At 52.4% G+C, this 26,980-nt stretch overlaps 1 protein-coding gene across 3 annotated transcripts in view; it reads left to right on the forward strand.

Annotated features, from left to right (window-relative positions):
• Positions 1–25,317, forward strand: part of PTK2B (protein tyrosine kinase 2 beta) — a 102,365-nt gene extending 77,048 nt beyond the window's left edge. For 2 of the 3 annotated variants that reach the window (XM_081810442.1, XM_081810450.1), the window contains exons 9-31: positions 292–366; positions 969–1,070; positions 1,793–1,910; positions 2,460–2,499; positions 2,941–2,987; positions 3,702–3,752; positions 4,230–4,327; positions 5,338–5,422; positions 5,672–5,772; positions 6,014–6,129; positions 7,793–7,893; positions 8,089–8,178; positions 9,036–9,240; positions 12,065–12,173; positions 13,445–13,510; positions 14,787–14,912; positions 19,185–19,331; positions 19,550–19,585; positions 19,959–19,983; positions 21,427–21,473; positions 22,129–22,266; positions 22,521–22,601; positions 24,200–25,317. In XM_081810442.1, the coding sequence (XP_081666568.1) occupies positions 292–366; positions 969–1,070; positions 1,793–1,910; positions 2,460–2,499; positions 2,941–2,987; positions 3,702–3,752; positions 4,230–4,327; positions 5,338–5,422; positions 5,672–5,772; positions 6,014–6,129; positions 7,793–7,893; positions 8,089–8,178; positions 9,036–9,240; positions 12,065–12,173; positions 13,445–13,510; positions 14,787–14,912; positions 19,185–19,331; positions 19,550–19,585; positions 19,959–19,983; positions 21,427–21,473; positions 22,129–22,266; positions 22,521–22,601; positions 24,200–24,415 (2,220 nt within the window). In that variant the 3' untranslated portion in view covers positions 24,416–25,317. The remainder of the gene's footprint in view (positions 1–291; positions 367–968; positions 1,071–1,792; positions 1,911–2,459; positions 2,500–2,940; positions 2,988–3,701; positions 3,753–4,229; positions 4,328–5,337; positions 5,423–5,671; positions 5,773–6,013; positions 6,130–7,792; positions 7,894–8,088; positions 8,179–9,035; positions 9,241–12,064; positions 12,174–13,444; positions 13,511–14,786; positions 14,913–19,184; positions 19,332–19,549; positions 19,586–19,958; positions 19,984–21,426; positions 21,474–22,128; positions 22,267–22,520; positions 22,602–24,199) is intronic. The other variant, XM_081810447.1, reaches the window with a different exon arrangement.
• Positions 25,318–26,980: the final 1,663 nt, after the last annotated feature.

Raw genomic sequence — 26,980 nt, forward strand, 5'->3', positions numbered from 1 at the left:
AAGCCAAGATCCTTGGGCAGCGGGGCCTCACCAACATACTGTCAAATGCAGCCAATGGTAACCCACTTGCCTGAGGAAGGGAACTGAAATCTTGGCTACAGATTTTGGAGGTGGGCAGAGTAGCAGGGTGTTGGGAGGAGAGTAATCTGTCTGGCAGGGTTTGAAGATTGAAGGAGCTGGAGGGCTCAGGAGACAGTGGCCTGTATCTAACTTAGTGAGCTTTTTTTCAAATTTCTGAAATAGGAGGGAGACAGAACTGAAGCAACAGTCCTCTCTTTCCTTTTATTCCAGCAAGGATGGAACATTACTGTGGACCTAGTCATCGGCCCTAAGGGCATCCGCCAGCTGACAAGTCAAGATGCAAAGGTAGAGAGAAAGAAGGGCAGGCTGCACCCAGCCCCAGGCTAAGCGTCTTCCCCTCTCTGCTGCCTCCCACCTTGTCGTGCTTTTCAGTTGTTCCTTCCCCTTGCTGAGATCAGAGAGGCCCTTGATATGAATAGCCATAGAGAGAGTGTTTGGAGCATGGGGCAGATGGCTCTTTACTTCCCTGTGCTATCCCCTACACAGAGGCTGGGGGGCAGGGGTGGTTTGGGGGGAAGAGAACACAGAAGGGCACCATCACTGCTCTTCTGGCTTAGATAAAACAGTTGCTCTGGCAATGGCAACATGGGACAATCGTTCCCCTGGAAGTCAAAAGACCTGGGGAGGGGGGGAGGTCCCAGTCCTGGCTCTATCACCAATGTGGCATATGACTTGGGGCCAGTCCCGGCTCTCTAGACCCATCTTCTCTTCTGCAAAGTGAGGAGCTTAGACCAGATGATCCTTTCAGTCTTCATTGTCTTTGATTCTCTCTTCATCCCACGGGGAGGCTCTCAGTGCTTCCTTACAACCCCTCCCCCTGGACTGACCAATCTTCATGGCCCGACCCCAGGAGTGGGATGGTCTGAAGGGTCCCTCCTTTCTTACAGCCCACCTGCCTGGCCGAATTCAAGCAGATCAAGTCCATCAGGTGCCTCCCCCTGGAGGAGGGCCAGGCGGTACTGCAGTTGGGCATCGAAGGCGCCCCCCAGGTGAGCATCTCTGGGCCCCTGGCAGCTCTGAAACAAGGGCGTGCAACCGCAGGGCAAGATTCCTTGCGTAGGTCAGCCTGGCTTCTGGGATCTTGCTAAGAAAACTGCACCTATTTCTCAGACAAGGTACCAGGTTGACAATAAAATTATAAGGGAAATGTATCAGGAAGCAAAGCTGTTTAAAAATGTCAAGAAATAAGTTGGGGGAGTTTTTAGAGTGGGTGAAGTGACCAGAAATCAAGGTACATATGAGAGGTTTAACTTTGAACAAGTGAATGATGACTCAGTAACAGGACCTCCAAAGGACCTGGGCTTTTTGTGGGTGGAAGAATCAGAGAGAACTCAGACTGCAAACTGATTGTCTATCTCCCATTTCATCTGTCTGTGCCTGCCCACTCCTTCTTCTCCTAGTTTCTGCTCTTACCTGTGGAGCACCTACTAGGTACAAGGCATTGTGCTATGCACTCAGAGACCAAAATAAGTCCTAGCTGAAACTGGCCTTCCTAGGGTTTAGGGTCACCAGTGGGGAGGGATGATGAGTGCACCCCCTGGTGGCAGTGGGGAATGCAAGCCGAGCCCCGGGACAGGTGCTGATGGATTCCAGGCAGGAGATGGGTGGTGTCGTCTGCTCCTTCCGAGTATGCAGTTTCTTCTCCAGTCCTGTGGGGCAGACTCTAGCCAAGGCTTTTGGGTCTCATCCTTGGCTGGTCTCTTCTCTGCAGTCCTTGTCCATCAAAACCTCCTCTCTGGCAGAGGCCGAGAACATGGCTGACCTGGTGGACGGTTACTGCCGGCTGCAGGGGGAGCACAAAGGCTCTCTCATCATTCATCCCAAAAAAGGTGAGTTTCCATTTAAAGGCAAACTGGCCCAATGAGCAGATGTGGCACAAGCCCCCAGAGGCAGAGCGGGAGAAGCAAAACCATTGACCAAGATGTGAATGAAGAGGCTCTGGAAGTGGGACGAGGTGCTTGCCGAGTCCTTGCATCACAAGGATGCTCCTTGTGGACCCATCCTGGGTCCTTAGCTGCAGGCCCTGGCCAAAGGCAGTTTGGGGGCTGGCTTCTGAAGCGGAGGTGTTTGTAGCCCCAGGAAGAGCAAAGTTAGTGTTAGAACATGACTGGCCCCTCCTGTGAGCATATGTCTATTTGGGGATGGGATCAGGAAGCAGGGGTCCGGGTTGGAACATGTGGGTGGTGGCAGAAAGAAACTCGAGAATTTCTTCTACTAAGAGGACTCTAATTCAGGCCAGCTTCCACTCCGACTTTCAGAGGATTCGGAATGGTGGGAAGGGGTCCCCCGTGTGTCGGTTCATAGGAGAAGTGAGGTCAGCCATCCATCCAGGACCCTGTGTCCCTGGCTCCAGCTCCCCCTTTCTGCCCTCTCCCCAGATGGTGAGAAGCGGAACAGCCTGCCCCAGATCCCCATGCTGTGAGTACAATGGGAAGACAGGGAACAAGGTCTGCACTCAGCCTGTGTCTTCCTGGGAGGAGGCAGAACAAATAGGGAGCCCCCACTGCCAGGGTCTCTGGTTTCCAGGCCCCAGGGGAGAACACGGGAACCCCGGCATTTCGCAAGTGGCAATTTCTCACCAGTAAATTTCACCCCATCAGTCCCTGCAAGGGTAGCCCTGTGTCCTAATGCCGTCTGGCCTCATCGTATGGAGAATGGCGCGTCCCCTCTTTCCTGCCCCCTGGCAGCGGGGGCCGTGCTCCCGGGCTGGTGTCACCAGAACAGGGTGCTCCTCTGCCGGGCAGGCGGGGGGACAGGGGCAGCTGGCCTCCAGGAGGGGCGGCCGGGAGAGGGTGGGCCGGGGCCGTGTTGCCGGGCTCTGAGTTCCCCGGGCTCCTGCCCTTTCTTCTCCTCCTACAGCAGCCTGGAGGCACAGCGGCCCCACCTCTCAGACAGCAGCGGCATAGGTGAGTCTGCCCATCTGCAGTCCTCTACCTGTGTCCAGAGCCTCTCTTCTGCCTGCTCTTTCTTGTGCATTGCCACGGATTCCCTCAAAGTTGCAGAAAAGCGCACTTCCCCTATGACTTCTCAGTGACAGCTTAAAGCGTCATTAATCCTAAGAGCTAACATGTATTCACCGGTTAATACAGGGCACCATGTTTGTCTGAGCTCGGGCCGCCATGACAAACACCACAGCCGGGGGGCGCCATACTCCTGACCTCCCCTAAGCCTAATCACCAGCCCCCAAAGGCCCCGCCTCCAAATACCTTCGCACTGGGGGGTCGGGATCTCAACATATGAATTTGGGGGAGAGACACTCAGTCCCCAGCAGTGTTAAATCCATCATAGGTATTCTTTTATTTGATCTTTAAGATATTCCCTGGAAACATTCCTTTCACAGAAAGAAAAACTGAGATTGAGGGAGACCAACTTGCCCTAAATGATGCAACCAGGCAGTAGTGAGCAGGGATTCAAGTCAAGGTGCCCTAGGCTCTGTGGCCACGCCAAAACGTGGGACGGGAGCCCCAGTTCTTGCCTGGCTCCCCTTCCCTCCACCACTCCCCTCCCTGGGATGTCAGCCTTGGTTTTGCTGGCCTGCATGTGGGAGCCCCATGCCCGGTTCCCGGTGGTGCCCGCTGAGAGCGTCTTACCCATAGGATGTTTTCTTTCTGTCATTCCAGAATCAGACATCTATGCTGAGATTCCCGATGAGACCCTGCGAAGGCCCAGAGGTAGATCTCTGGCCCCACCACAATGGCCACAGCCAGGGCCCTATGAAGTGACATTGTGGGGACACCTGTGACACCCCAGGGGGATTTTATTTCCTTCCTTCGTCCTCTCCCATGTGTGCCTCAGACAGGGACAAACCGAAGTGAAATACCTTTGATTTGAAAGCTGAGATCATTCTTTTGTCCCCACACTATTGACCTTGTGTGTGCCTGTGATGTGTGTGGGGATCCTAAGAGTGTGGATATGAGACCTGGCCTTCAGAGGGAACAGGGTGGTTGTTTTTCTCCAAGTCTGAGATGATGGAACCTTCTAGAACCCCTTTTCCAGGCCAACTCCTGCATCTTACCTGAGATGTTGTTAAGGGGTTTGGTGATGCCTGGGCAGGAGGGGAGCAGAGCCTGGCATTGGGGCCTACAAATACTCAGATTCCCAGGGGCACCCGTGGATAGTGAGACTCTCTGCTCTTTCCACCTGCCCAGGTCCGCAGTATGGCGTCACACGGGAAGATGTGGTCCTGAATCGGATTCTTGGTGAAGGCTTTTTTGGGGAGGTCTATGAAGGTGTCTACACAAATCACGTGAGTTCCAGACTCTTCACGGACACTCCTCTCCCACTTTTCCATAGAATGAAAGGGGAGTTCATATATTCTGGGGTTGGAGCAGCCACCATGATATGTGGCTCTTCATCCACTTGGCATTTGCAGTATTTATGAAATACCCAGGGAGTGATGGAAGCAAGAGTCATTTCCCAGAAGGATAGCAAGCCCAGGGAGTAAAATGGAGGCAGGACCTGGGGAAGAGTTGGCTGAATCTTGACGGGCAAGAACATGGGGAAGTGTGAGAAAATGTAGCTCTGGGAAGAGGAAGAGCAGGATCTGAGGCAGGGGCTAGTTTTGAGGCCCCAGTGGGGTGGGACCCTGCAGAAAGGGTAGAGCTAAGGAAAAGAGGCAGCAAAAATGCAAAAGCCAACAATAAAAAGAGAGAAAGAGACTGGAACACTGCGTCGGATGGCTTTGCACATGCACTCCACACACACCCACGAACAATGGGCAGAGCACTGGCCCTGAGCCTCAGTGTCCTGATCTGGACGGCCAGAGGCTTTAGTCTCAAAGGTCCTTTCTAGTCCTGACATACCCTAATCAAGAAGCAATGAAGTCAGGGGGTGCCTGGGTGACACAGTCGGTTAAGTGTCCGACTCTTGGTTTCGGCTCAGGTCCTGATCTGAAGGTGGTGGGATAGAGCCCCATGTCGGGCTCCACACTCAGCATGGAGTCTGCTTGAGATTCTCTCTCCCTCTCCCTCTGCCCCTCCTGCTCATGCACTCTCTCTCTCTCTAAAATAAATAAATCTTAAAGAAAAAAAAAAAGGCAGTTAAATCAGGAGTCAGAGAGGAGTGGAGAAAGAGAGTGGGGGGAAGAAGGAGGAAAAGGAGGAAGGTGCCTGGCAGAGACCAGGAGGCCCAGATGTTGCCTGTCTTCCCTCAGCTGTCAGCCAAGCCTGTGGGATGACCATGGCGATGCCAGGGAGGGGACGCTTTCTTTTGAGTCCTGGGCTGGCCCAAGGGGCTCTGAACAGACTTTCGTTGCAGAAAGGGGAGAAAATCAATGTCGCCGTAAAGACCTGTAAGAAGGACTGCACTCTGGACAACAAGGAGAAGTTCCTGAGTGAAGCAGGTACATGTCCCCTGGGAAGTGACACAGCCCCCGTGAGTGAGAAAAGACCCTGTGAGATGACACGGACCTGGATGTCCGAGATGGGAGAGGGGCCTGGAATCAGGGATGGGGAGGGTGCGAACAGCGCAGGGACCTTCTTCGGGAGGAGGGGTTTCCCTCCCCGTTTCTCCCAGTTGGGACAGCCCAGCCTGTTTCCCCATATTGGACCTTAGGGCCACTCTGGCCCATCCCTCTTGCCCCCAATTTCAGTGATCATGAAGAATCTCGACCACCCACATATCGTGAAGCTGATCGGTATCATTGAAGAGGAGCCCACCTGGATCATCATGGAATTGTATCCCTACGGTGAGGTGAGCTGGGGATGGCAGGAGTGGAACCCTGTTGAGCTGGGCCTCCGGGTGGGATGCATTTAGAGCATGGACCCTTCACTCCCAGCTTCCTGCCCTCTGTATTCAGCCCAAACAACCCAGAGATCGTGTGTAGGGGAAATTTCTGGAACATCTTGCCAACTTGGGTTTGCCGGGGAAGGGCTTGGTGGCTGCCCGCGGAGTCTGTGCCGGGGTCCTGATGGCATCTTCCCTCTTCCTACAGCTGGGCCACTACCTGGAGAGAAACAAGAACTCCTTGAAGGTGCTCACTCTCGTCCTGTACTCGCTGCAGATTTGCAAGGCCATGGCTTACCTGGAGAGCATCAACTGTGTCCATAGGTGGGGCTGGGGAGAAAGCTGGGCTCCTCGATCTGACCGTGGAGGGGTTGGGGTCATGTGGGGCTTTGGAGTCACACAGACGAGTATTGAGACCCCAGCATTAGTCCTGCCTCACATGACAAGTCGAGCACCTGCTAGGAACCCATTGCCTCATCTGAAAGGTGGAATCGCCATACGTGCCTCATGGCATTGTTATTAAGACTAAATCTAAAGTGCGGGGCATCTGATTGTAGCTCGGCTCCATCTAGCCAGTTTCCCGGTGGGGTCTAGGAAATTGCTCCCCCACTTGCACGGAGCTGGCTCACCCATTTGGTGGCATGTGGCCCAGGCAGGGGGATGGGACTGGGGCAGCACCAGGAAGATCCTGGGGTCTGGGCCCTTCCCAGCCTGAGCAGCTGCCCCCCCCTCCCCCGTCCTCAGCAGCCCAGCTGCCAAGTCCTCTCCTCCCTCTGGCTGGGGGGTGGGCCCCTTCTCCACCTGGCTTTGTTCCCAGTTCCTGAAAGGAGGTTCCAGCCACAAGGGATGTGATCCCCTGGAGGAGACAAAGGGGGTGCTCCCAGAATATTGGGGTGAGCAGATGAATTCTTCAATCCAACACCATGGACGTGGGATATGTGGTCTTGTGGGTGATACTATGCAAAGCAATGTGTGGGGATATAAACGTTCATTCATTCATTCCATTCACTCATTCAACACCTCTGGAACTTCTACCCTGTGTCTCCAAGTGCTGTCCTTGGCTCTGAGATAAAGTTGTAGTCAAAACAGACCCAAACTCCCTTTCCTTGTGGAGCTTACCTTCTAGGATGAGGGTGAAATTCGAGATGTAAATAAATAGATAAATAGTCATGAGGGGAAGGTGGTGGGATAACAGATCTGTTTCCCTTGTTTGTTTGGGTGAAGCTGTCCTGCTTTGAAGTCAGCTTTTCAGTAATAAAGACAAATGATAGGGAATGGAGCCTGCCTGTGAGAAGCGAGCAGATGACCCTGGGTTAGAAACGATGCCAGGAACATGAGGTACACTGAGACAGTGGGTGCTCCCCAGAGAGGGATGAGAGCTCAGCTCTGGAGTTAGGCTGCCTGGGCTGACCCCTTTCCCCGCCTGGGGAACCTACTGGGCGAGCTCCTTCGGCTTTCTGTGCCCCCCGCCCCGTCTCCTCCTCTGTGCCGGGGCTGGTGGGGGGCGTCTGAGGGTCTGTCTGTCACAAGGCAGGGTATGTACAGAATTTGGGTGGTCCTGACCATCCTAGTGCTCCCTAGAGGGTATCTGGGAGCTGTTGCTCTTAGCCACGACAAAAGCCTACAGTCCAATGGAGTTGCAGAAGCAGGGGAGAATAGTGACCAGGAAAGCTGCTGGGGCTCTCCCTTGAAGAATCAGCAGGGTGACAGCATTCCTGGCAGAAGGGAGGATACAGCCTGCAGGGCAAGTGTGCGGAGCAAGTCCTGGGAACCTGAAGTTGGCTTCACATGGAGCCCCGTGAGGAGGGGTGATGGGAGATAAAGCTCCCCAGGGAGGTAGAAGGAGGTGGCTGAGGGCCTCGTGTGTGGGGGGACCTGGACGGCCAGCCCAGCCTCTTGGGGCCCTAGCCGGCACTCTTCTCCTTTACCTCTCTGTCCATCTGTCTGTCAGAACGAAACATTCTGAACCTCCACATCTCTCTCCCAGGGACATCGCTGTCCGAAACATCCTGGTGGCCTCCACTGAGTGTGTGAAGCTGGGGGACTTTGGCCTTTCCCGGTACATTGAGGATGAGGAGTATTACAAAGGTGAGGGATGTTCGGCCCCGGACTTGTCCCTGGAGGGGTCGCTGCAGCCCCACACCACCCCAAAAAAAGAAAGAAAGAAAGGCTACAGTTGGTCAAGCCCAGGCCAAGGGTTTCTGGAGAATAGGCTGGAATTCTGGATAATTCTGGATCTTTCTTCACAAAATAACCCCTGTGAATCTCTTTGCCCACCCAAAGCCTCTGTGACCCGTCTCCCCATCAAGTGGATGTCCCCTGAGTCCATCAACTTCCGCCGCTTTACAACAGCCAGTGACGTCTGGATGTTTGGTGAGTGGAGTTTCAGAAGAGCATGGGAAAGGGTTCTGATTCTCCCCTCCATGACCAGGCTTACAGGGGGTACAGGAGGCAGAGAGGTCTGGCCCCCCATCCCTGGGTTGCAAGGGTTCTGTTTTGCTGTGGCCACTGAGAAGTCCCAGAAGTGGGGGGCCCGTGGTGGGTTGGGGATGATATGGGCTAAAGGCCTGCCTGGGCACTATTGGTTAATATTCCTGGAAAAGGCTCCTGAGGGGAGCATGCACTCCACCAACCAGTCCCAGGGACTGATGTGACCCCCTAGAGGGGATCAAACTCTGAAGTTTGTTCTGAGAAGGAGGTATAGGGAGAGGTGAGAACAAGACCAGGTGATAGATGGACAGCCCCTGACAGAGCACACAGCCACGTAGATTATCCCTCTCAGTTCTCCACAGCCAGCCCAGTAAAAGCTCATTATTATTATTCCCATTTTCCAGATAAGGAAACTGAGGCTCAAGCAGGCCAGGGGCTTGTGTTGGCAGCAAGTGTTGGTGCTAGGCTTCAAACCCCAGCTTTCCGATAGAGTCTTCACTCCCTCTTAAGGGAAGGCACTGGTGGTCCCAACAATACGCCCTTTGGCCCCTCTTCCTTGTCCCACAAAATCTAATAGCTCCCTGTGGAAGGGCTCTAGGGAGGGGATCCTTAGTTCACTTGGAGATGCAGGTGATTGGTCCCTCAGTGGCCCACCACACTGGGCAAGCCCCCAGGGATGCTAGACGGGGAGGCTGGGGAACTCAGAAGGTCCCACAGTTTTTCCTGAGGAAGGTGGACTGGACTCTCCGGGTATGCGTCCTCCACAGTGCAGGTTCTGAGCCCTCTCTTCCTGCCTTCAGCTGTCTGCATGTGGGAGATCCTGAGCTTTGGCAAGCAACCCTTCTTCTGGCTGGAGAACAAGGACGTCATCGGGGTGCTCGAGAAAGGGGACCGGCTGCCCAAGCCCGACCTCTGCCCACCTGTCCTCTACACCCTCATGACTCGCTGCTGGGACTACGACCCCAGTGAGCGGCCCCGCTTCACTGAGCTCGTGTGCAGCCTCAGGTGACCATGGAGCAGGGGTGGGGGGCTACAGGTGCAGGGACCCCAGATAGCAAGTCTCCTCTTCAACTGCCCTTAGGGGCTTAAAACGAACGTACTTCCCTAAACAAGATGCAGTTGGCATGACCACCTTAAGGATGAGAGAATTCAGGCTCAGAGCTGTGGCCATGACGGGTGGGGTTGGGACTTGCACCAGGACCTCCCCTCTGACCAACACGGAGCCATGTGTCCAAGCGGAAATGGCTGGTCCTCCCAGCAGAAGCACAGTGCCCTACATGTCACAGAGGCTCAGCAGCTCGGTCAGAGGACAGGGGATTGAAACCAAGTTCACTGTCAGATAGGAATTCACAGACAGTGAGCCTGCGTAAGCCTCACCATCTTGGTATCTGTCAACCCCAAGCACGAGATGTTGCTCCTAGTATGCATTCCAAAAATATTTTGCAGGTTTGAGCACAAAGTCTAAACCAGACTTTCACCGATGTGCCTAGGCTCTTTGCAGAGATTGCTCTTTACAGGAGGCCCAGCTCGGGCATGGGACCTGCATTCCCAGCAACACCCTTGAGCCTCTGTGCCTTTGATTGTTCCTCCCAGATAGTGGGGAAGGGAGTGATTGATTTTTGACCATTAAGACAGCGACCCGGGGGTGGCCTCTCCTTTCTGATTAGAGCATTGGCAGCCTGAAGGTCTGATGTTTCATCCAAGAGCCATTATTCTCTCCTGGGGAAGGGTGCTGTCAGATCACATTTTAAATATATATATTTTTTACAGATTTTATTTATTTATTTGACAGAGAGAGACACAGCGAGAAAGGGAACACAAGCAGGGGAGTGGGAGAGGGAGAAACAGGCTTCCCGCTGAGCAGGGAGCCCGATGTGGGGCTCGATCCCAGGACCTGGAATCATGACCTGAGCCGAAGGCAGACGCTTAACGACTGAGCCACCCAGGCGCCCCATGTCAGATCACATTTTAGATGGTCCCCTTGTTTCCTTGGTGGCTTGCGTGCCGACAGCTCCTCCTTGGGTGGTCTGACTTTTTTTTGGCCTCCTTTAGGGCAGGGATCAGCAAACTTTCTGTAACGGGCCGGACAGTAAATATTTTGGGCTTTGCAAGCCATATATGGTCTCTGTTAAAACGACTCAACTCTGCCGTAATAGCTCAAAAGCAGCCATAGAAAATACATAAAAAATCAATGTGGGTAGCTGGGTTTCAGGTAGACTCTTTGGGGGAACAGAAATTTGAATTTTATATAATGTTCACATGTCATGAAGTTTCTTCTTTTTATTTTCTTCAGTCATTAAAAATGTAAAAAATATACTTAGTTTGGAGCCATATAAAAATAGGCGGAGGACTAGATTTGGCCTGTGGGCAACAGTGTGCTGACCCCTGCGTTAGGGAATCTAGTGCTTAATTAATGTTAAAAACAACTGACTTTAAACACTGCAGTCAATGTGTTGGCATTTTTTAGAGAAAGAAAAGAGCCCCTGGAAACTGCTTTGCAGGGAGGTACCCCAACGGGCAAGCTGGGACTGTCCACACTGGGGCAGTGGGAATGACACTGAATTTGCTTGTGGGGCCAGGAGTTCCAACATGGTCTGCAAGGCGTCCAGCTTAAAAGACCTCTCTGTTCCTGTCTATCCCTTTGTTGACACCCCTGATTAATTCTAGTCTCATCTTTTGGTCCTTCATATGGGAAATTTGAGAAGCCAAAAGGTTCCAGGAAAAGTATTTGAAAAATGTAATTTGAAAGGACCAAAGCTCTGAGGTGATGAGGGTAAGAGGGAGATCTTAATTCATTCTGGGGGCTTAAGAACCCTGGGGAGTTGTGACAGGTGCTTCTCTGTGGGCTGAGAAGGATGCCCCATTAGAGGACCCAGGCCAGCCCCCACCATGGATGGAGTTAGGAGCAGGCTTTCTGTGGAACTGGAAGGATATCCAAAGACCCCAAGGAGCCCAGGATACCCCCCTCAAGCTACAGCCTGGCAGTCCTCCATTAGAGTTAAGAAAGGATTAGATGAGAATTTCCTGATCTTGTGGGCATAAGAAGGTCCCTTTTAATGTCAAATTCTGAAAATTCCTCCCTATAACAATAGTTACATTTTCAGAATTTATTGATTGGCAAAATGTACTAAGCTATCTAATGAATTTTTTATATAATGTACAGTATAATTCATGTACACTTGAAAATATAATACAAATATTATATGTCTGGTAGCACATAATACTTGGTCTACAGACAGGGAATACATGTGAATTCAGGGACCCCCTGTGACCATTCCAGAGTCCTCTAGGGTCTGTGATTCCCAAGTTGGGAAACAGTATATTGAGTAAGAAGGGCAAGAAGCATGCACATAGCTAACCCGGGAGTTGAATCCACAGCCATTTCTCATTAGTCTACGCCAGGAATGTGTTGGTGGGTGGTTTAATGAAAAATAGGAGATGCAGAGCACAGGCCTTGGTCATGAAGTTGGCTGGGATATTAGAAATCTACATAGGGGGGTGGTAGCAGGCCCAGGAAGGCAAGATGCATGGCAAGGTAGGCGGAAGACACACTTAAACTGCCTTGTAGGACTGGCTCTCCAAGGGCTTTTCCCACCATGGATCCATTCCTGTGATTCTCCCAACTTCACTGTTGGGGAAGCAGCCTCAGGGTCCATCTTCCAGCCTTCTCAGAGGGGTCTCCCCAGCCACTCTTCTGAGGAGACAGAAATGGGACCCAGAGGTCCTTCTTTGGGCCTCTCCAGGCTTCAGAGGAAGGACTGCAGAAAAGGGGCCCCAGGAGCATCTTTAACTTTGTTCCTCTTTCTTTATCTGACCGACTCCTTGGCAGTGACATTTATCAGATGGAGAAAGACATCGCTATAGAGCAGGAGAGGAATGCTCGCTACCGACCTCCCAAAATCTTGGAGCCCACAGCCTACCAGGAACCCCCACCCAAGGTAAACCAAGCCCTGGTCTCATGGGTCCTGTGAATCAAGCAGAGCTGGGTCTCCATCTAGCCCACTCCTGGCCTGACTCTGTAACTCCTCCCTCTTCCTCCAGCATAGGCAGGATGTGCTCCCGTGGTCCTCTTGGCCTTCAACCCAACTGTCCGCCAGCACTAAATTTAGCCCCCATCACATGGGTGCCCTGGCAGGTGTGATCTGAGGCCCCAAGAGAGCACACCCCTCAGAGGGCAGCTAGGGCAGGGAATCACCCTGGACACTCTTCCCTTGAGAGGCTGGAGCACTTTTATTTCTGGTATTTTTTAGGGGCAAATTAGATGTCCCTGAGGGCATATGAAGGGGAGTGTCCCTGGGTCCCTTATGTCCAGCCTCCATGCCCACACTCATGACATCTCTGGACTCAGAATCCAGTGCCTTGCTACCATGCCATTATGTGGGTGGGTTTTGAGGGACCATATCCATATTAGTCAGCTCAGACTGCCATAACAAAATACCATAGACTGAGTGTGGAGGCTGGGAAGTCCAAGATCAAGGTGCTGGCAGATTCATTGTCTGGTGAGGACTCTCTTCTTTGCTTACAGATGGCCACCTTCCCACTGTGTCTTAGCACAGCAGAGAGAGCAAGAGCTCTGGTGTCTCTTCTTATAAGGACACTAATCCCCTCATGAGGGCCCCAGCCTCATGACCTCATCTAACCCGAATTATCTGGCAAAGGTCCTACCTCCATATGCCATCACACTAAGGGTTGGGGCTTCAACATATGAATCTGGGGGGGGGCGCAGCACAAATAGTCCATAACAAAGTCCTATCTGGTCCAAGGCCTTTTCTCACTGTCCCCCCTTGCCTGGCATGCCCTGATCCTTCCCTCAGGCAGGGCCCAGCTCAATTTTCATCTCCTCCATGAAGCCTCTGCACGTGCCTGAGCCCTTGGTAACTTGTTACCTCTAGAAGCATGTGGCTTTTGACAGCTGATTTGACAGGTGTTCCCATATCTAAAGAGGTTACACACCAAAGATCAGTAAACCCTTCAATTAGTGATACCCCCAGGAGGGCAGAGAGACTGGCTTCTTTGTACCTTCTCATCACTCAGCACATAATGGTTGCTCAGTAAGTGAATGCAAATGATTTTAATGATAACTTTGCCCCTCATCTCTCCTTTATTCTGAATAAGCCTGACCTGTGTCCAGCCCAGTATTCCCCTTGGTGAGCTATGCTCACTCAAGGAGAGAGGCATGGACTGACTCATCTCTGTGTTTTCTCTCCAGCCCAGCCGGCCCAAGTATAGACCCCCTCCACAAACCAACCTGCTGGCTCCCAAGCTGCAGTTCCAGGTAAACATGTAACCAGAGGGCTGGGAAATTTGGGGTCATTCCTCATCTCGGACCTTCCTGAAATTCCATTCTCGTGCCTTGGAGGACTAGCAATTATTACCTGCTTGGGTTATGGAGATGGCCTGCATTGACTCTTCTTTGGTACCCACAAGAGAATTTGCACTCAGAGTGCCCAGAGATCAAAAGAATCAAAATGCAATTCTACCAGGCTCTCCTCAGCTAAGACTTGCCTTAAGCTCAGTCCATCTGTCCATAGTGTTTGTTGCTCTGTGTGCCTGCCTATAGCTACTTCTCTATTCCCAAGGCCTTCCTGGCCCCCTACCCAGAGCAGAGCTTTCTGAGAAGGAATTTCAAGCAGTTGGGAATAGTTGATGTTCCCAGAGGATGGAGTTGCTCCCTGGGGCTCCCCATGGAGACCTTAGGCAGAACCCAGGTGGCCAGAAGCTGAGAGCAAGGTTCCATTGGAGCTTTACTCATGCCTCCATCATTACCAACCATGGGATCTTCCCAAGATGTCAGTCCCTGTCTGAGAATGTCTCTGTCTTGTGTCTCTGTCCTGCATCTCAGTCACAGGGAGCCAAGGCCCATCTCTTTTCTTCTCTTACATCCCTCAGCTCAGAATCACTGATCAACAGTGGAGCATCTCAACCAATAGAAACAATGTTTATCTGGTGCTCCTTAGAGAAAAGTGGTGTCCCATGGTCATATATTTCTCAAGGAAAGACTCCAATACCAAAACAAGGCTAACCAAGAACTAACAGCTAAATCCTTGTTGTGTGAAGAAGAAAACCTTGATGCAGAAGAGAGAAGCAATATTCCTGAAAAGAATCATACCTTTTTGTGATGTTTAAAATAGTGATTAAATACAAACACACACACATATTTCTGTGGGCTAATCATACCTGTGAGTTTGCGACATGCTTATGAAATAGAACTCCTTTCTGAAGAGTCCTGAAGGAGGAGACATGGACTCAGTAGGTCAGTAACATAACGTGGACCCCATTGTACGCAGAGCGTCATATGGTTGGCTGTCAGATGAATGAGGCCACAGGGGCTGCACTGACTCCTAGCCAAGAGCCGTGTGTGTCACCCTGCCATGTCTCCCAAACAAGACCAACGAAATGCCCACACCACATCCTTTGTTAGCTCCTGAAGAGCAAGTCCAATGTCTCCTGTGGTGCCCATTATTGCTTCTTTGTGCTCACGTTTGTAGCAGCTAATTGTCCACCTTCTTGTCTTGTCCCTGTGCTGGTGCTTCTTTACTTCTCCTGAATAGGTCCCTGAGGGTCTGTGTGCCAGCTCACCTACGCTCACCAGCCCTATGGAGTATCCATCTCCTGTAAACTCACTGCACACCCCACCTCTCCACCGGCACAATGTCTTCAAGCGCCACAGCATGCGGGTAAGAGGGCTCTGCATGCTGGGTCCTAGCCCGAACTCAGAGAGCTGCTAGAGGGAGGTGTCTGGGACACCAGGAACCCCACATCCTCCAGCTCAGGAGGGGCCCTCCATGCTTTAATGCACCAGTCAGTCCATCAAGGGGCTCTGTAACTTCCCCTCTTTTGCAAACACATTGGAAGCTGGGGGCCAAGTCAGGCTCTGCTCCCAAGGACACTAGCTGGACCTGGACCTGCCCCTGTCCATACTTTGGTGCTATGTTTCCTGAGCCCTGGGGCAGGGGCGGGGGGCGGTAGTGTGGTGGCTTGTGGGCAGAGGGTAACCAAACTTGATGGTGCCAGAGAATAAAAGATCCCGGAGGTTCTGCCTAGTTCTGCCCTTCCTGCCTGGTTGCTTCAGTTGCTAAATCTCTCCTCAGTGAAAGGAAAAGTTTCCTTGTGGCTATACTCCTGCTGCTTTTGTCAAAGTTGATGTTGTACAGGAAGGAGCTTGGGGGTTAGTGTGGGGCTAAACCACCCTTCCCAGTCACGTCTTTGTGTAACCGCCAGTGGGGCCCTGAGTACTTCGTGGACTAGCTTCTAATTGTCAAGTTTTGTGGGGGGAAAAAAGGCAGCTTTGCTTGTAAAAGAGATACCCACTTGTCACTTCTCAGCACCCATCTTCTCCTTCAAAGGAGGTGTGATCATCTGGCATGAATATTTGATATACTTTACTAAACTGAATCTTGATATGTGACAAAACAAACCAAAGGCATTATTTTAGTTCTAACTCTGTATACATGCATGATATTTCAGACTCAGGATACATGACTCTAAAAGTTTTTGGAAAAACTCCATGTTTATTACAATAGATTTGAAAAATATAGGAAAGTTATGTTGGTATATTCGGTACCATTATTTTTAATTTAGCAAAATTTTGAAATGCGTAAGGTAACTTAGAATTCTAGGCAGCAAGATCTATTGTGAACTAAATTTTCCCCTGACCTAGCTCATTTTCCTCTTTTAAATTAATTTAACCAATTTATATCTTAACACAATAATAAAACTGCATTTTTAAGTATGCACTATAATTTAGGCAATGCTCAGTTCCTCCACCTTCCTGTCCTTGACTCTATTCGTAATTGAGTTTTGCTTTAAAATGTGTCCTTTTAGAAAAAAGCTATTTTGCACATTTCCGGGGTGGCACTGCCTTTGTCTAATCCCCCTTCACCATAAGACTTTGTTCGGTTCCATAAAGACATACTGTGCAGCAGGGAAGAAAAGACTTTTTGTGTTAGGGGTTTAGAAGTACTTGTCGTAAGGAAGGTCTACGTAAAGGAATAGAATGGATGTTTCTTTAAGTAAACAAAAAAAAGTAAAAAATATAAAATCCATTTTATAATATACATCAGAAAGACTGAGAAAACTTCTTTTAGGTAGAATGCCAGAAAGGTATAATAGGCTTCCTGCAAAGCATCTGAAAGCATTTAACAAAAATCAGAGATGGTTTCCCCACAAAAACAATTTTTCTACTGACTGACTCTCTTGCCTGACTCATCTGGGAATCTGGCATTCCACACAAGAGTCAGGATGGCAGCAATCTCCCTCTTGAAGACCTCACAATTGAGGTTTAAAATTATAATAAAATTCAATGAACTACCTTGTGCAGGAACGCTGTGCCAGGCACTGTCCTAGGTGCTGAAGGGAGAACAAAGGTGTCCTGCTTTCGGTGAGCTTCAGGCAGCCAGAAGGAATACAGCAGATGCACACTTACCTGTAATGCAAGCCATAAAGCTGTGAGTGGCACACAGAGGTAGTGGAAAGGTGCACTGGGAGTTTAGAGAGAAGAACAGCTCTTTCCAGCTTCTTTTTTTTTCAGCTGGGCCTCGAAGGATGGGGAAGATTTGGACAGGAAGAAACTGGGGTATGGGAAATAAAAGAGGCAGATGCATTAGTAGAATCCAAGACTAAGTAATGGAAAGCCACAGGGCAAGTGCAGGACCTGTTTGGCTAGAACACAGGAGGATGCATTTGGAGGTGGAAATAAAGCTGGCAAGATGGGAGGGGGTAGTCAAATTATGGAAGGAATTACAGCTTGCGAGAGTCATTTTAAGACACCATGAGAGCCTGATTCCTTTTAAAAGTGACCAGCAATCTAAGTTGCTATTGCCTGATAAGAATATCTGAGGTACCTTGCAGACAAGTAAGCCCTAAAGTGATCAATTTTTTAAAATCTTATTTTCTCCTTGAGTTTTATTATGAAATTGTAAGACATAGGAACATTTTCCCAATACATGTTAAAATATTTGGTGAGATGGTGATCGGGCCTGGGACATCCTAGGCAGTTGAGTAGTGGGAATTTTCCTTTAACACTTACAAAACTATACAATGTTTTCTTGAGTCTACTAACTTCCTCTACCAGTATTTAGTCTCTCTCAGTCTAGTCTAGTCTAGACTAGTCTAATCTCACCTAGAGATTTGATAGTCAGAATATTTGACACTTAGTTCCTGTGTGTCACTATTTGTCAATAGCCTGGGGTAGCCATACCATTGTGTTTGTAGGTATCGACATTGAACTGCAGATATTTATAACCTTCAAATACCCTCATTTTGGAGCATCAGCATCTGGGAAATAAATCTTATTTTATCAATTCTGTGATTGTAAAATACTCTTATGACCTGAAACTTATTTTCTTAAAGTAAGGTCTAACTCAGTAGCCTTCAGCTGAGATGATCTTGCCTCCGAGAGGACATTTGGAGATGTCTGGAGGCATTTTGTTACAACTGGGGAGATGCTAAAAGCATCTATTTTGTGGACTTGCTGCTGAGCATCCTCCAATTTACAGGAAATCTCCCCCAATAAAGAATGATCTGACCCCACATGTTCATGGTGCTGAGGTTGAGAAACTTGGTCTAACTGCTGCTTACTTCACCCTCTGAGAACAGGGACATCGCATATTTTATCATCACTGCCCTCCCAGCACCCAGCCCTATGCCTGCCACAAAGTAGCTGCTTAATAAGTAGGTGTTGAATAGAGTAACAAAGAGTATTTCAGCAAGAAATCTAACTTGCGGGGGGGTCGGCGGGGGAAGTATTGTTAGAAATCGAGAGCCGTGATTGAAACTCAGTGAGCACTAGGAAAAACACCAATATAACTAATCTGAAACTGTGTGGTTATATTCAAGTGTGTTTTAAAGGGTTTGGTGGGGAAAATCTTTTTAGAGGCTTGGCAGAGATTATGGCTTGCTAAAGTAGATAGAGAATAATTTTTAGCATTCTATGCTAGTGACTTGTATGTAAAATGGCCACTTTAAAAGCAAGGATCTGAAGAGGCTGCTGGTCTGGATGTCACAGAAGGGTCCTGCTCCTGACAAAGGTCACCCTGGGCTTTCTGCAATCAAAAGAATGACAATAGCACACATGAGTCTGGGAGGCCAAGGTGATCGCGTGAAGCAGGAAAAAGCCAGAGTTTGAAGGGACGAGAAGATACTGATATAAATGAACCCTGGGGAAGAATGAGGGGAAAGAAGGAGTAAGAAAACATGTAACACCTTCTGTTTAAGAACTCCCAGGTGAAACTATAGTTCCAGAGCCCTTCAAATGAGTTAAAAGGAGGGTTAGATTAATAAAGCTAGGGAGAGCAAGCATGTACTGCCTATCTATAGATCCATATTGCTTTAAATTTTGTTCTTCACTTTTCTCTTAGCTCATGCATTTCTTTTTGCCTTTGGTTCGATAACCTAGCTTGATAAAGAGTATGTTTTCATAAAAAGGCACCATCACATGGGTGCATGCTGTCACTCCTTCCCTCAGCCTGCATCCCTCCATGGTCAGCTTTGCAGGACTGCACACCGTGAGCCTAGAGGCGGCGCCGCGCTTCTCTAAGCTCCCAGACCCCCTGCCACGGTGTTCCGGTGGCGGCGATAAGCACCCAAGGCTTTCCAGAGGGCTGGCTTTGCATTTTTAAATGTATGAAGTGACCGCAACCATGACAAATGCCAACTGAGAAAATACTATTAGGGCAGTAATTTGAAAATGAAATTGTATGAGCAGATCCTGTAATTGTTCATATACCATGCATGTTCAGTGCTGCGCTCTCAGGTTTGACATGATACTGCAACATAGCCAATAACTGTCTGCATCCATGGCTAAGGATTTAAGAACAAACCTTGCAAGAAACAAAGCAGCAGGCGAGGCCAAGCTCTGTGGCTCCCACAGGCTCTTCGGGGGATTGCCCTGCCTGGGTCTGGGCACTGGACTCATCGTGTCCTCTCCTCTCTCCCCACTGTCCTCTCAGGAGGAGGACTTCATCCGACCCAGCAGCCGAGAAGAGGCCCAGCAGCTATGGGAGGCCGAGAGGCTCAAGATGCGACAGATTCTGGACAAGCAGCAGAAGCAGATGGTGGAAGATTATCAGTGGCTGAGGCAGGAGGAGAAATCCTTGGTGAGCAGCCTCTGGGCCGTGGGTGGGAGGGGACCCCACTCTCTGCAGCGCTGCTGAACACAGTGATAAAAGTGCTTGAATGGGAGCGATGTCCACACCACCGTGTCCACTTGGGTCCTCGTGCATCCCCAGCTGACGAGGAGGAATGCTCTCCGTGCATCCTTAGGGTTTTCGGTTCTAGGATCCTAAATCGTTTGCTTCGATTTCCTCCTCTGCAGGACCCCATGGTGTACATGAATGACAAGTCCCCGCTGGTAAGTCACTGGGAGTGATCTCTGTCTTAAAGTCAAGGCCTGGGAAGGTGTTGGAGACAGCGGGACCCCAGCACCAGGCCCCCTGCCTGCCCATTCCTTCCCTTTCTGCCTCTCCCTCTGGGAGCTCGACTCCTCCCTTCACCTTGATCTCCACGAAACTCTGAAGCTCCGCTTGTGGTTCCTTGGCTCCGGCTGGATCTACAGCCGTAGCGCATCCCCCGCCTCTGCCACCGGGCCCTCGGGTCTGAGACGGGAGCTCCCCAGCGGCCCCCTGCACCTCTGACCTCCGCGTGTGTAGCGGGGAACAGGTCAAGGTGGGGAGCGGGGTGTGCCCAGGCCGCGCTGGTGACAGGTTCTCTTTCCTCCCTTCCAGACCCCGGAGAAGGAGGCCGGCTACAGTAAGTGTTCGCGCCCTTCCTTTGGGCGGCAGCTTCCGCTTGACCTCGCGTGGGGAGCGCTCCCGCATGCTCCTTGCCCACCGCAGAGGCCGAGAGTCTGTTCGCCATTTTCAGAAACTGCCTGTTTCAGTTCCGAGCGTGCAGAGAGGGCCCGTTTGGGAACTGATACCTACACTCTGCTCCATCTACCACCCCCGCCCTCTCCCTGCCTTGGCCCGTCTCTCTCGTCTCTCCCTCTTGCCGGGTCCTCAGCCCTCGCTTCACTGATCTCCTCTTGCATGTATTTGGAGGCCTCGGTGGTTCTTCCGTCCTGTTCCCCCTCACTCTGTGCGAGGCTGTCTGTGGTGGAGAGTAGCTCCGCCCGCCTCTCAGCTGATGCCTCTCTTCGCTAGGCCCAGGGCACGTAAGGGAGAGGGCAGGTAGGGGCAGCTGAGGCCGCAGGGCCTTTCCAGAAACTGCTGCTGAAGAGGGGGGGAGCAGGGAGAGCCAGCAGTGAGCCAGGCTCATCATCATCCTCCTAGGGAGGGTGTGGCTGATGAGGGTGGCGATGGGGATGATGACAATCATGACAATGACAATAGTCACTGGAACCGGAACACTAGCCAAGCGCGGGCCCAAGTTGCTTGCAAATGTCAGCTCTAACCTCACGGCAACCCTGTCGGATAGATACAATGAATCATTATGTCCATTTTACAAAGGACATGAAACTGAGGCACAGAAAGGTCAAGTAACTTATCCAAAGTCACACAGCTAGTAAATAGCAGAGCTCTGATTGGAGCCCAGGCAGTCCGGCTGCAGGGTCCCTTCTGAGCGAACCTCCTATTTAACAGATGAAAAATAAGGGCCAGGGAGTGTAAGTGAGCTGCCCCAGGTCACACAGCTGTCTGGCGGCAGAAGGTTAGAGAGTAGAACCAACCAGTCTTCTGGCTTCCATTCCTGCTCACTCTTCCAGCAACTTCACACGCCCTGCGCATGTCTTTGCTTTTCAAAGTGTGGAGTGAATAGTGTGGTTCCTCGGCTATTTCACTTCTTGGACCCCCAAATGCTCAAGGCAGACCATCAAGAAATCCTCACAAAGCTACCCCATTAACTGCTCTGGCACCGGGCTGAAGATTCTTCCCCATGAATGTCAAGGCCAGAGTGTGTGCTCGGGGGCCAATGTGCAACCGGCAGAATCTGGAGCACCTGCTGTAATCACTCCATCTCCACTGCAACTTTGGATTTGTCTTTCTATCAAATGGACAGCAGTGCCTGACTGTGGGAGGGCCAGGGAGGCCAGAGGTTATTTTCCCAGCCACCTTCCCGGAAACGCCTTCGACCTTAGCTTCCCTGAGTCTCCTGGTAGCAGAGGAGAGGGGGTTGGCTTGGTTATCTGCAGGTATGAAGGGAAGGGCCAGGGTGCTGAGACCTCCCCCCCTGACTCACTCTCCCTCCCCCTTGCAGCGGAGTTCACGGGCCCCCCGCAGAAGCCACCACGGCTGGGCGCGCAGGTATGTGTTGGCGGTGCTGAAGCTGGTAATGAGTTTGAATCAGAGCTATACAAGACACAAGGCCATGAGCTGTGAAGGCTTCAGAGGCCCTCAGAAGGAATCCAGTCGTGCATCCTCATTGTAGAGCTGAGGCTCAGAGAGAAGTACCTTGTTTAAGGCCACATAGTGAATTCGTGAAAAAGCAAGGGGAAACCCAGTCTCCTCATCTCCTGTGCCCCCCTCCCTGACCTGGAAGAAAGCTCATTGACCCAGCCCTAGGAGCAGGAAGTGTGGACCCCCTTCCTCTCTCAAGCTGTCCCCTCGGCTTCCTGCACCCACACTGTTCTCCCAGTAGCCTGGGGCCAGGTGCTGGCTTTCCTCACTCTGGAACAGTGGCTATGAGCCTTGGCCCCTGTTAGAACCATCCGAGGAGCTTGGAAAACCACCCGGCCCCCAAACCCAGGCCGATTCTCATCTGAGAACCACTGCCCTGAAAGCAGAAAGGGGGGATGCACCCCCCCAAGGACAGGGCACCATTATTCCGGAGAAGAGTCTTTTCAAATTGGGCTAGAGGCTGTGTTGGCACAATAGTGCCTGCCCAAGAAAGAATCACAGTGTCCCCCAGACTCACAACCCTCCCCTCTGGCCACTTGCTTCCCGCCCCCCCCCCCCACAGTCCATCCAGCCCACAGCCAACCTGGACCGGACCGATGATCTGGTATACCTCAATGTCATGGAGCTAGTGCGGGCTGTGCTGGACCTCAAGAATGAGATCTGTCAGCTGCCTCCCGAGGGCTACGTGGTGGTGGTAAAGGTGAGAGCCGTGGACAGGGCAGGTGGAGGCTGCTCATTCTGGCCCTGGGTGGAAGGGGGTGGAGCTGGGCTTCCTCATCTGCCCAGCAGGTGCCTTTCCCAGAAAGACTCCCTTTAGTGCAAAGTGGTTGGCGGGAATTTAGTGCCAGGGAGTCGTGGAGGGCAGGTACCATCCCAGGAGGGCTCTTCCCCAGGGAAACACGGCTTTCTCCAAAAAGCCAGGGGTGATAGTCACCCTACCCCTCTCTCTCGCAGAACGTGGGCCTGACCCTGAGGAAGCTCATTGGGAGTGTGGATGATCTCCTGCCCTCCTTGCCGTCGTCCTCCCGGACAGAGGTGGGTATGCTCCTGAAGCTGAAGACAGTTCATCCGCTGTCACTTCTGCCCTTCACCTTCACCCATCCCCAGCTGCGCTTCACACAGGAGACTCAGAAGGACCACATGGGCAGCCTCGTGTCTGTCTGCCGAGCCTTCCACACGTGACTCTGCACAACAGATCTGAGCGGGACCACAGGGGGACTGAGTGGGCACCCAGGGACCCGACCAGCCTCCTAGGGGGAGTCTCCCCGTTTAAGTCTTAGAGAGTTGCGGTGATTTCGTAATGCACGAGGGTGTGCAAGGGAGGACAGAGCTTCCTTTTCCCTTTTCCCTCCCTGTGACTCTTTATCTAATCAGCTGCCACACTAAGGCTAAGTGTACTAAAGTACTGTGGTACCGTACTTTGCAGGTGTGATTAAGTTAAGGATCTTGAGATGGGGCGATCATGCTGCATTATCCAAGTGGGTGCAATGAGGCACAAGGGTCCTTGTAAGAGGGTGTCGGAAGCAGACATCCTATAAGAGTCAGAGAAGGAGGTGGGATGACAGAAGCAGAGGTTGGGATAATGTCACTGCTGGAAGGATCCAGAAGCCAAGGAAGGCAGCAGCCTCTAGAAGCTGGAAAAGGCAGGGAACAGATTCTCTCCCCTAGAGCCTGTAGAAGGAGCATGGCCCGGCTGTCCCCTTGACTTTAGCCCCATAGGACCCATTCCAGCCTTCTGACCTCCGGGAGTGGAAGAGACTAATCTGTGTTGTTTTGAGCCACCACCGCCCCCCCTCCCCGCCCCGGTCATGGGTTGTTACCGCAGCTGTGGGAGACGCTGAACATAGTTGGACGCTGAACACTAGCGCCTCTGCACGTGTGTTGGTTGTCTGCCTGGAAACCAGCCATGGAGCTCAGCACAACCCCATGCCCCCCACCAGGCTGTGAGCCAACAACACAGCACAGGGACGGCCGCCTCACACCGCTGTCCCCACAGCCTGTGACTGTTGGAGACAAGACGATGCGGGAGGGCTCGGGCATTTCCCAGCCTCCCTCTGGGTGGCAGCAACAGCCCATAGAGGAGCCCCAGCTGGAGCTGTCCCTTCGGATGTGAGAGGTCCTTACCCTCCACATGAAGGCTCCGTCATTCATTTCACTTGGTAAATATCTCGAGGGCCGAGTATGTGCTCAGCAGTGTGCTAGGCACTGGGATATGGTGGTCAACCAAACCCTACAGCTCAAGCCATGGTCCCTGGTCTCTTGATTTGAAGGTAGACAGCTAACACATGAATGAGCTCACTTGTCCCCTGACCGTTCACTCTGACCTTGGGCCAGCACGAGGGATGCAGCCGTGAAGGGGACAGTCTGTGGGGCTGCGTCAGACTGAGCTAGCATGGGGTGGGCTGGGGTGGGCTGGGGTCTGCGGCGTCTGCAATGTGTGTCCTTGCTGACCTGGCTCCAGCCCACATGGGACCTTAGGCTCAGTCCAGGCTTGGATCAGACCTGTCCTCCGGAGAACTTCCGCCTGCCTCGGCCAACACCAAAGGGGATACTTGCACGGCTTCCCCAATTCTCCAGGCTTAAACTTTGCAGCCCCTCAGGCTCCCAGCCTCTCCTGTGTGCTGTTCTTACAGATCGAAGGGACCCAGAAACTGCTCAACAAGGACCTAGCGGAGCTCATCAATAAGATGCGCCTGGCCCAGCAAAATGCCGTGACCTCCCTGAGTGAGGAGTGCAAGCGGCAGATGCTCACAGCCTCCCACACCCTGGCGGTGGACGCCAAGAACCTGCTCGATGCCGTAGACCAGGCCAAAGTTCTGGCCAATCTGGCCCACCCACCTGCAGAGTGATGGAGGGTGGGCGCCACCTGCCTGCGTCTTCTGCCCCTGCCTGTAGTGTTCCCTCCCCTGCCCCCCCCCCCCACCGGCCCCTGCTTTGCCTTCGGTCATGTGGGTCTTCTCAGGGGGAAGGCTGCGGGGAGTCCTTCTTCCCTTGCCACTTTGCACGACCCCCTCTCCCCACCCCAACCCCCGGACTGTGCTGCTCAGGCTGCAGCTGGACAGAGGGGACTCAGGGCTATAGATGCCAGGGGGTGACCAAGAGGGCTCAGAGGGAGCCCTGCTGCTGCTGGCCGCTCCCTCCTCACACCTGCCTGCCCCACGGCGGGGGGGGGGGGGGGGAGGGGTCACACTAGTGCCCCTAGTGGGCACGATGGCTTTATGCGTGGACATGGCAGGCCTCTCTATTGGAGCCAAGCTATTCCTTCCTCTTCCGCCCACGGAGGTCCCCTGATGCACAGAGGGGCTGGGGAGGGGCTTTCCTTTTGGGGGTGGGCGGCTGGCGAGATGAGGGATGGGCCTGGCTTTCTTGTACAGTGTATATTGGAATTTATTTAATGTGAGTGTGGTCTGGACTGACAGCCGTGTGCCCCCCTGAGGGGGGACCTGGGACCCAGTCCAGGAACAAGCTATTGGGAGTCCGGGCACAAGACGCTGTGCTGTCAACACGCCAAGCGTCAGGGAGAAGGGGAGAGATGAGGCCAAAACAGGACTTGGACCACAATCTGCTCTCTTCCCTGTGCCCTTTCTCTCTCTTCCCTGACTTTGCCCCTTCCTTCTCTCCCTCTTTTCTTACTTCTCCTTTTCTCCGCCCCCCTTTCCCATCTGCCCCACCCCTCCCTCGTGTTTGTGCAAAACACTCTTTTACCTTCTTTCTATTTGACTTGTGGATGAATTAAAATTGTACCATTTGCTTTGTGGTTTGATTGCTTTGTTTGCTTGACCTGCTCTGTGTAGGGAGGGCGACATTGACCTCGGGCCACCGCCCTGGAAGAAATCGATTGTGCTCTGGTGTGTGCAGATCAAGAGCTGATTCCAGGCTCGATCATGAGCACGGAGGGGTGTGTGGTGACACCGGGGCAGTAGGGGTCAGGGGCGTGCTCCAGCCCCTTCACCCCTGCGCCTGACCCAAGGGTGACTTTCCAGCGGGGACCCAGGGCAGCCCCCTCCTGCGCCACGTGAGCAACGCCAATGGCACTCTCCCAGCTGTCGTGCAAGCAACTGGGGCTCCAGTGGAGCTTCAGTGGTCCTGGGGATGCTGAGGAGGGGTCACACAGCTGAATGAGCACCGGCCCTAGCTTTATTTCATCTCTTTACTCACATGCAAGGTGGATGGAAGATGGAATAGCACAAGGGAACGTCACTGCACCAGGATGGACGGAGAAAGGAGGCTGGGAGGCTGCCCCCACAGGAGCCGGGGGAAGCCAGAAACCAGATGGGTCGCCAAGTGGGGGGTCTTGGGAGGAACTGAGGAGTGGGGGTCTGGGCCGGGGTGTTGCAGGTTTCCTCTGTGATTGTCAGGGAGAGGTGAGTGGGGTACCCCAAAGGCCGAAGGGAAACCGGAAGTTTGCCCTGCTCAACTTCCTATCCAGGGTCCCCACATGGTCCAGAGAGCCAGTGTCCACTTCCGTTAGCTGCTGAGGTTCTGCCCTCTGAGGGCTGGACAGGCAGGGGGAGGCCTAACCCTGGGGCAGGAGCTCCTCGGGGCTCCAGCATGCGGCTGAGGGCTCTGGATTGCTGGATTCTGAGGTGCGAGGATTCTCAGGCTGCACAGAGTGGCTCAGAAGCCATTGAGGGGCTTCAGGAAGGACCAGGAGGCCAGGCTGGGAAGGGAAGCCGTCCTGCAGCTTCTGCATTTCCACAGCAGTCGATGTGCAAAGCAACGCAGCTCACTCCTGTCAGTCACTCTGAGCAAACTGTCCTGCGGGCTGGCCACCACTTGCCCCGCCAATGGGGCTTTTGAGTCAAGGATGGTCCAGGATACCTCCTGGTTTGTCAACGTGCATTCAAGGACAGATGGCGGGGACTGCAGCACGGCCAAACCTCTTGGGGCCGGCTGGTGCTGAGCCAGCTTGCAGCAGGAAGGTGAGGCGGTGTTGCTAAAGGTGAGGGGAAGCCAGGGGTTCAAATGAGCTTCCAGGCAGGTGGGACGGCCCAGCTACCTGCATCCAACCACACATCCTTCTGCCACTCAGAAGGTCTGACCTGTACCTCTACCCCACCTGTGGCCCTGCTTCCCCCTTCTTCTCCTTCCAGGAGAGTCTTGACCAACGTTAAATCCGCTTGAGGATCAGACTCAAGACACCCTAACCTGCCTTTCCAACCTCCTCCCACAGCTCCCACACTGAAGCCCCATCTCAGCCTGCCTGTTCTCCTAGACACCTTGGGCTCATTCCTGAATCCAAAATATTGTTCACAGCCCTTCCACCCCCTAAAGCACCCTCTCCCCTCTCCACCACGCACCCATCCTTTGAGGTCTGTGCCTCTACCCCCTGGATCGCCCCTCTTGGTCCTCCTGTTACTCAGTGTCTTCGTGGCTCCTACAGGAGAATCTTACATGGCTTCACATTGTCACCA

Source organism: Leptonychotes weddellii, chromosome 2 (genome assembly GCF_054177405.1).
Source record: "Leptonychotes weddellii isolate Sample4059 chromosome 2, ASM5417740v2, whole genome shotgun sequence".
In the NCBI taxonomy this organism is placed as follows: Eukaryota; Metazoa; Chordata; class Mammalia; order Carnivora; family Phocidae; genus Leptonychotes; species Leptonychotes weddellii.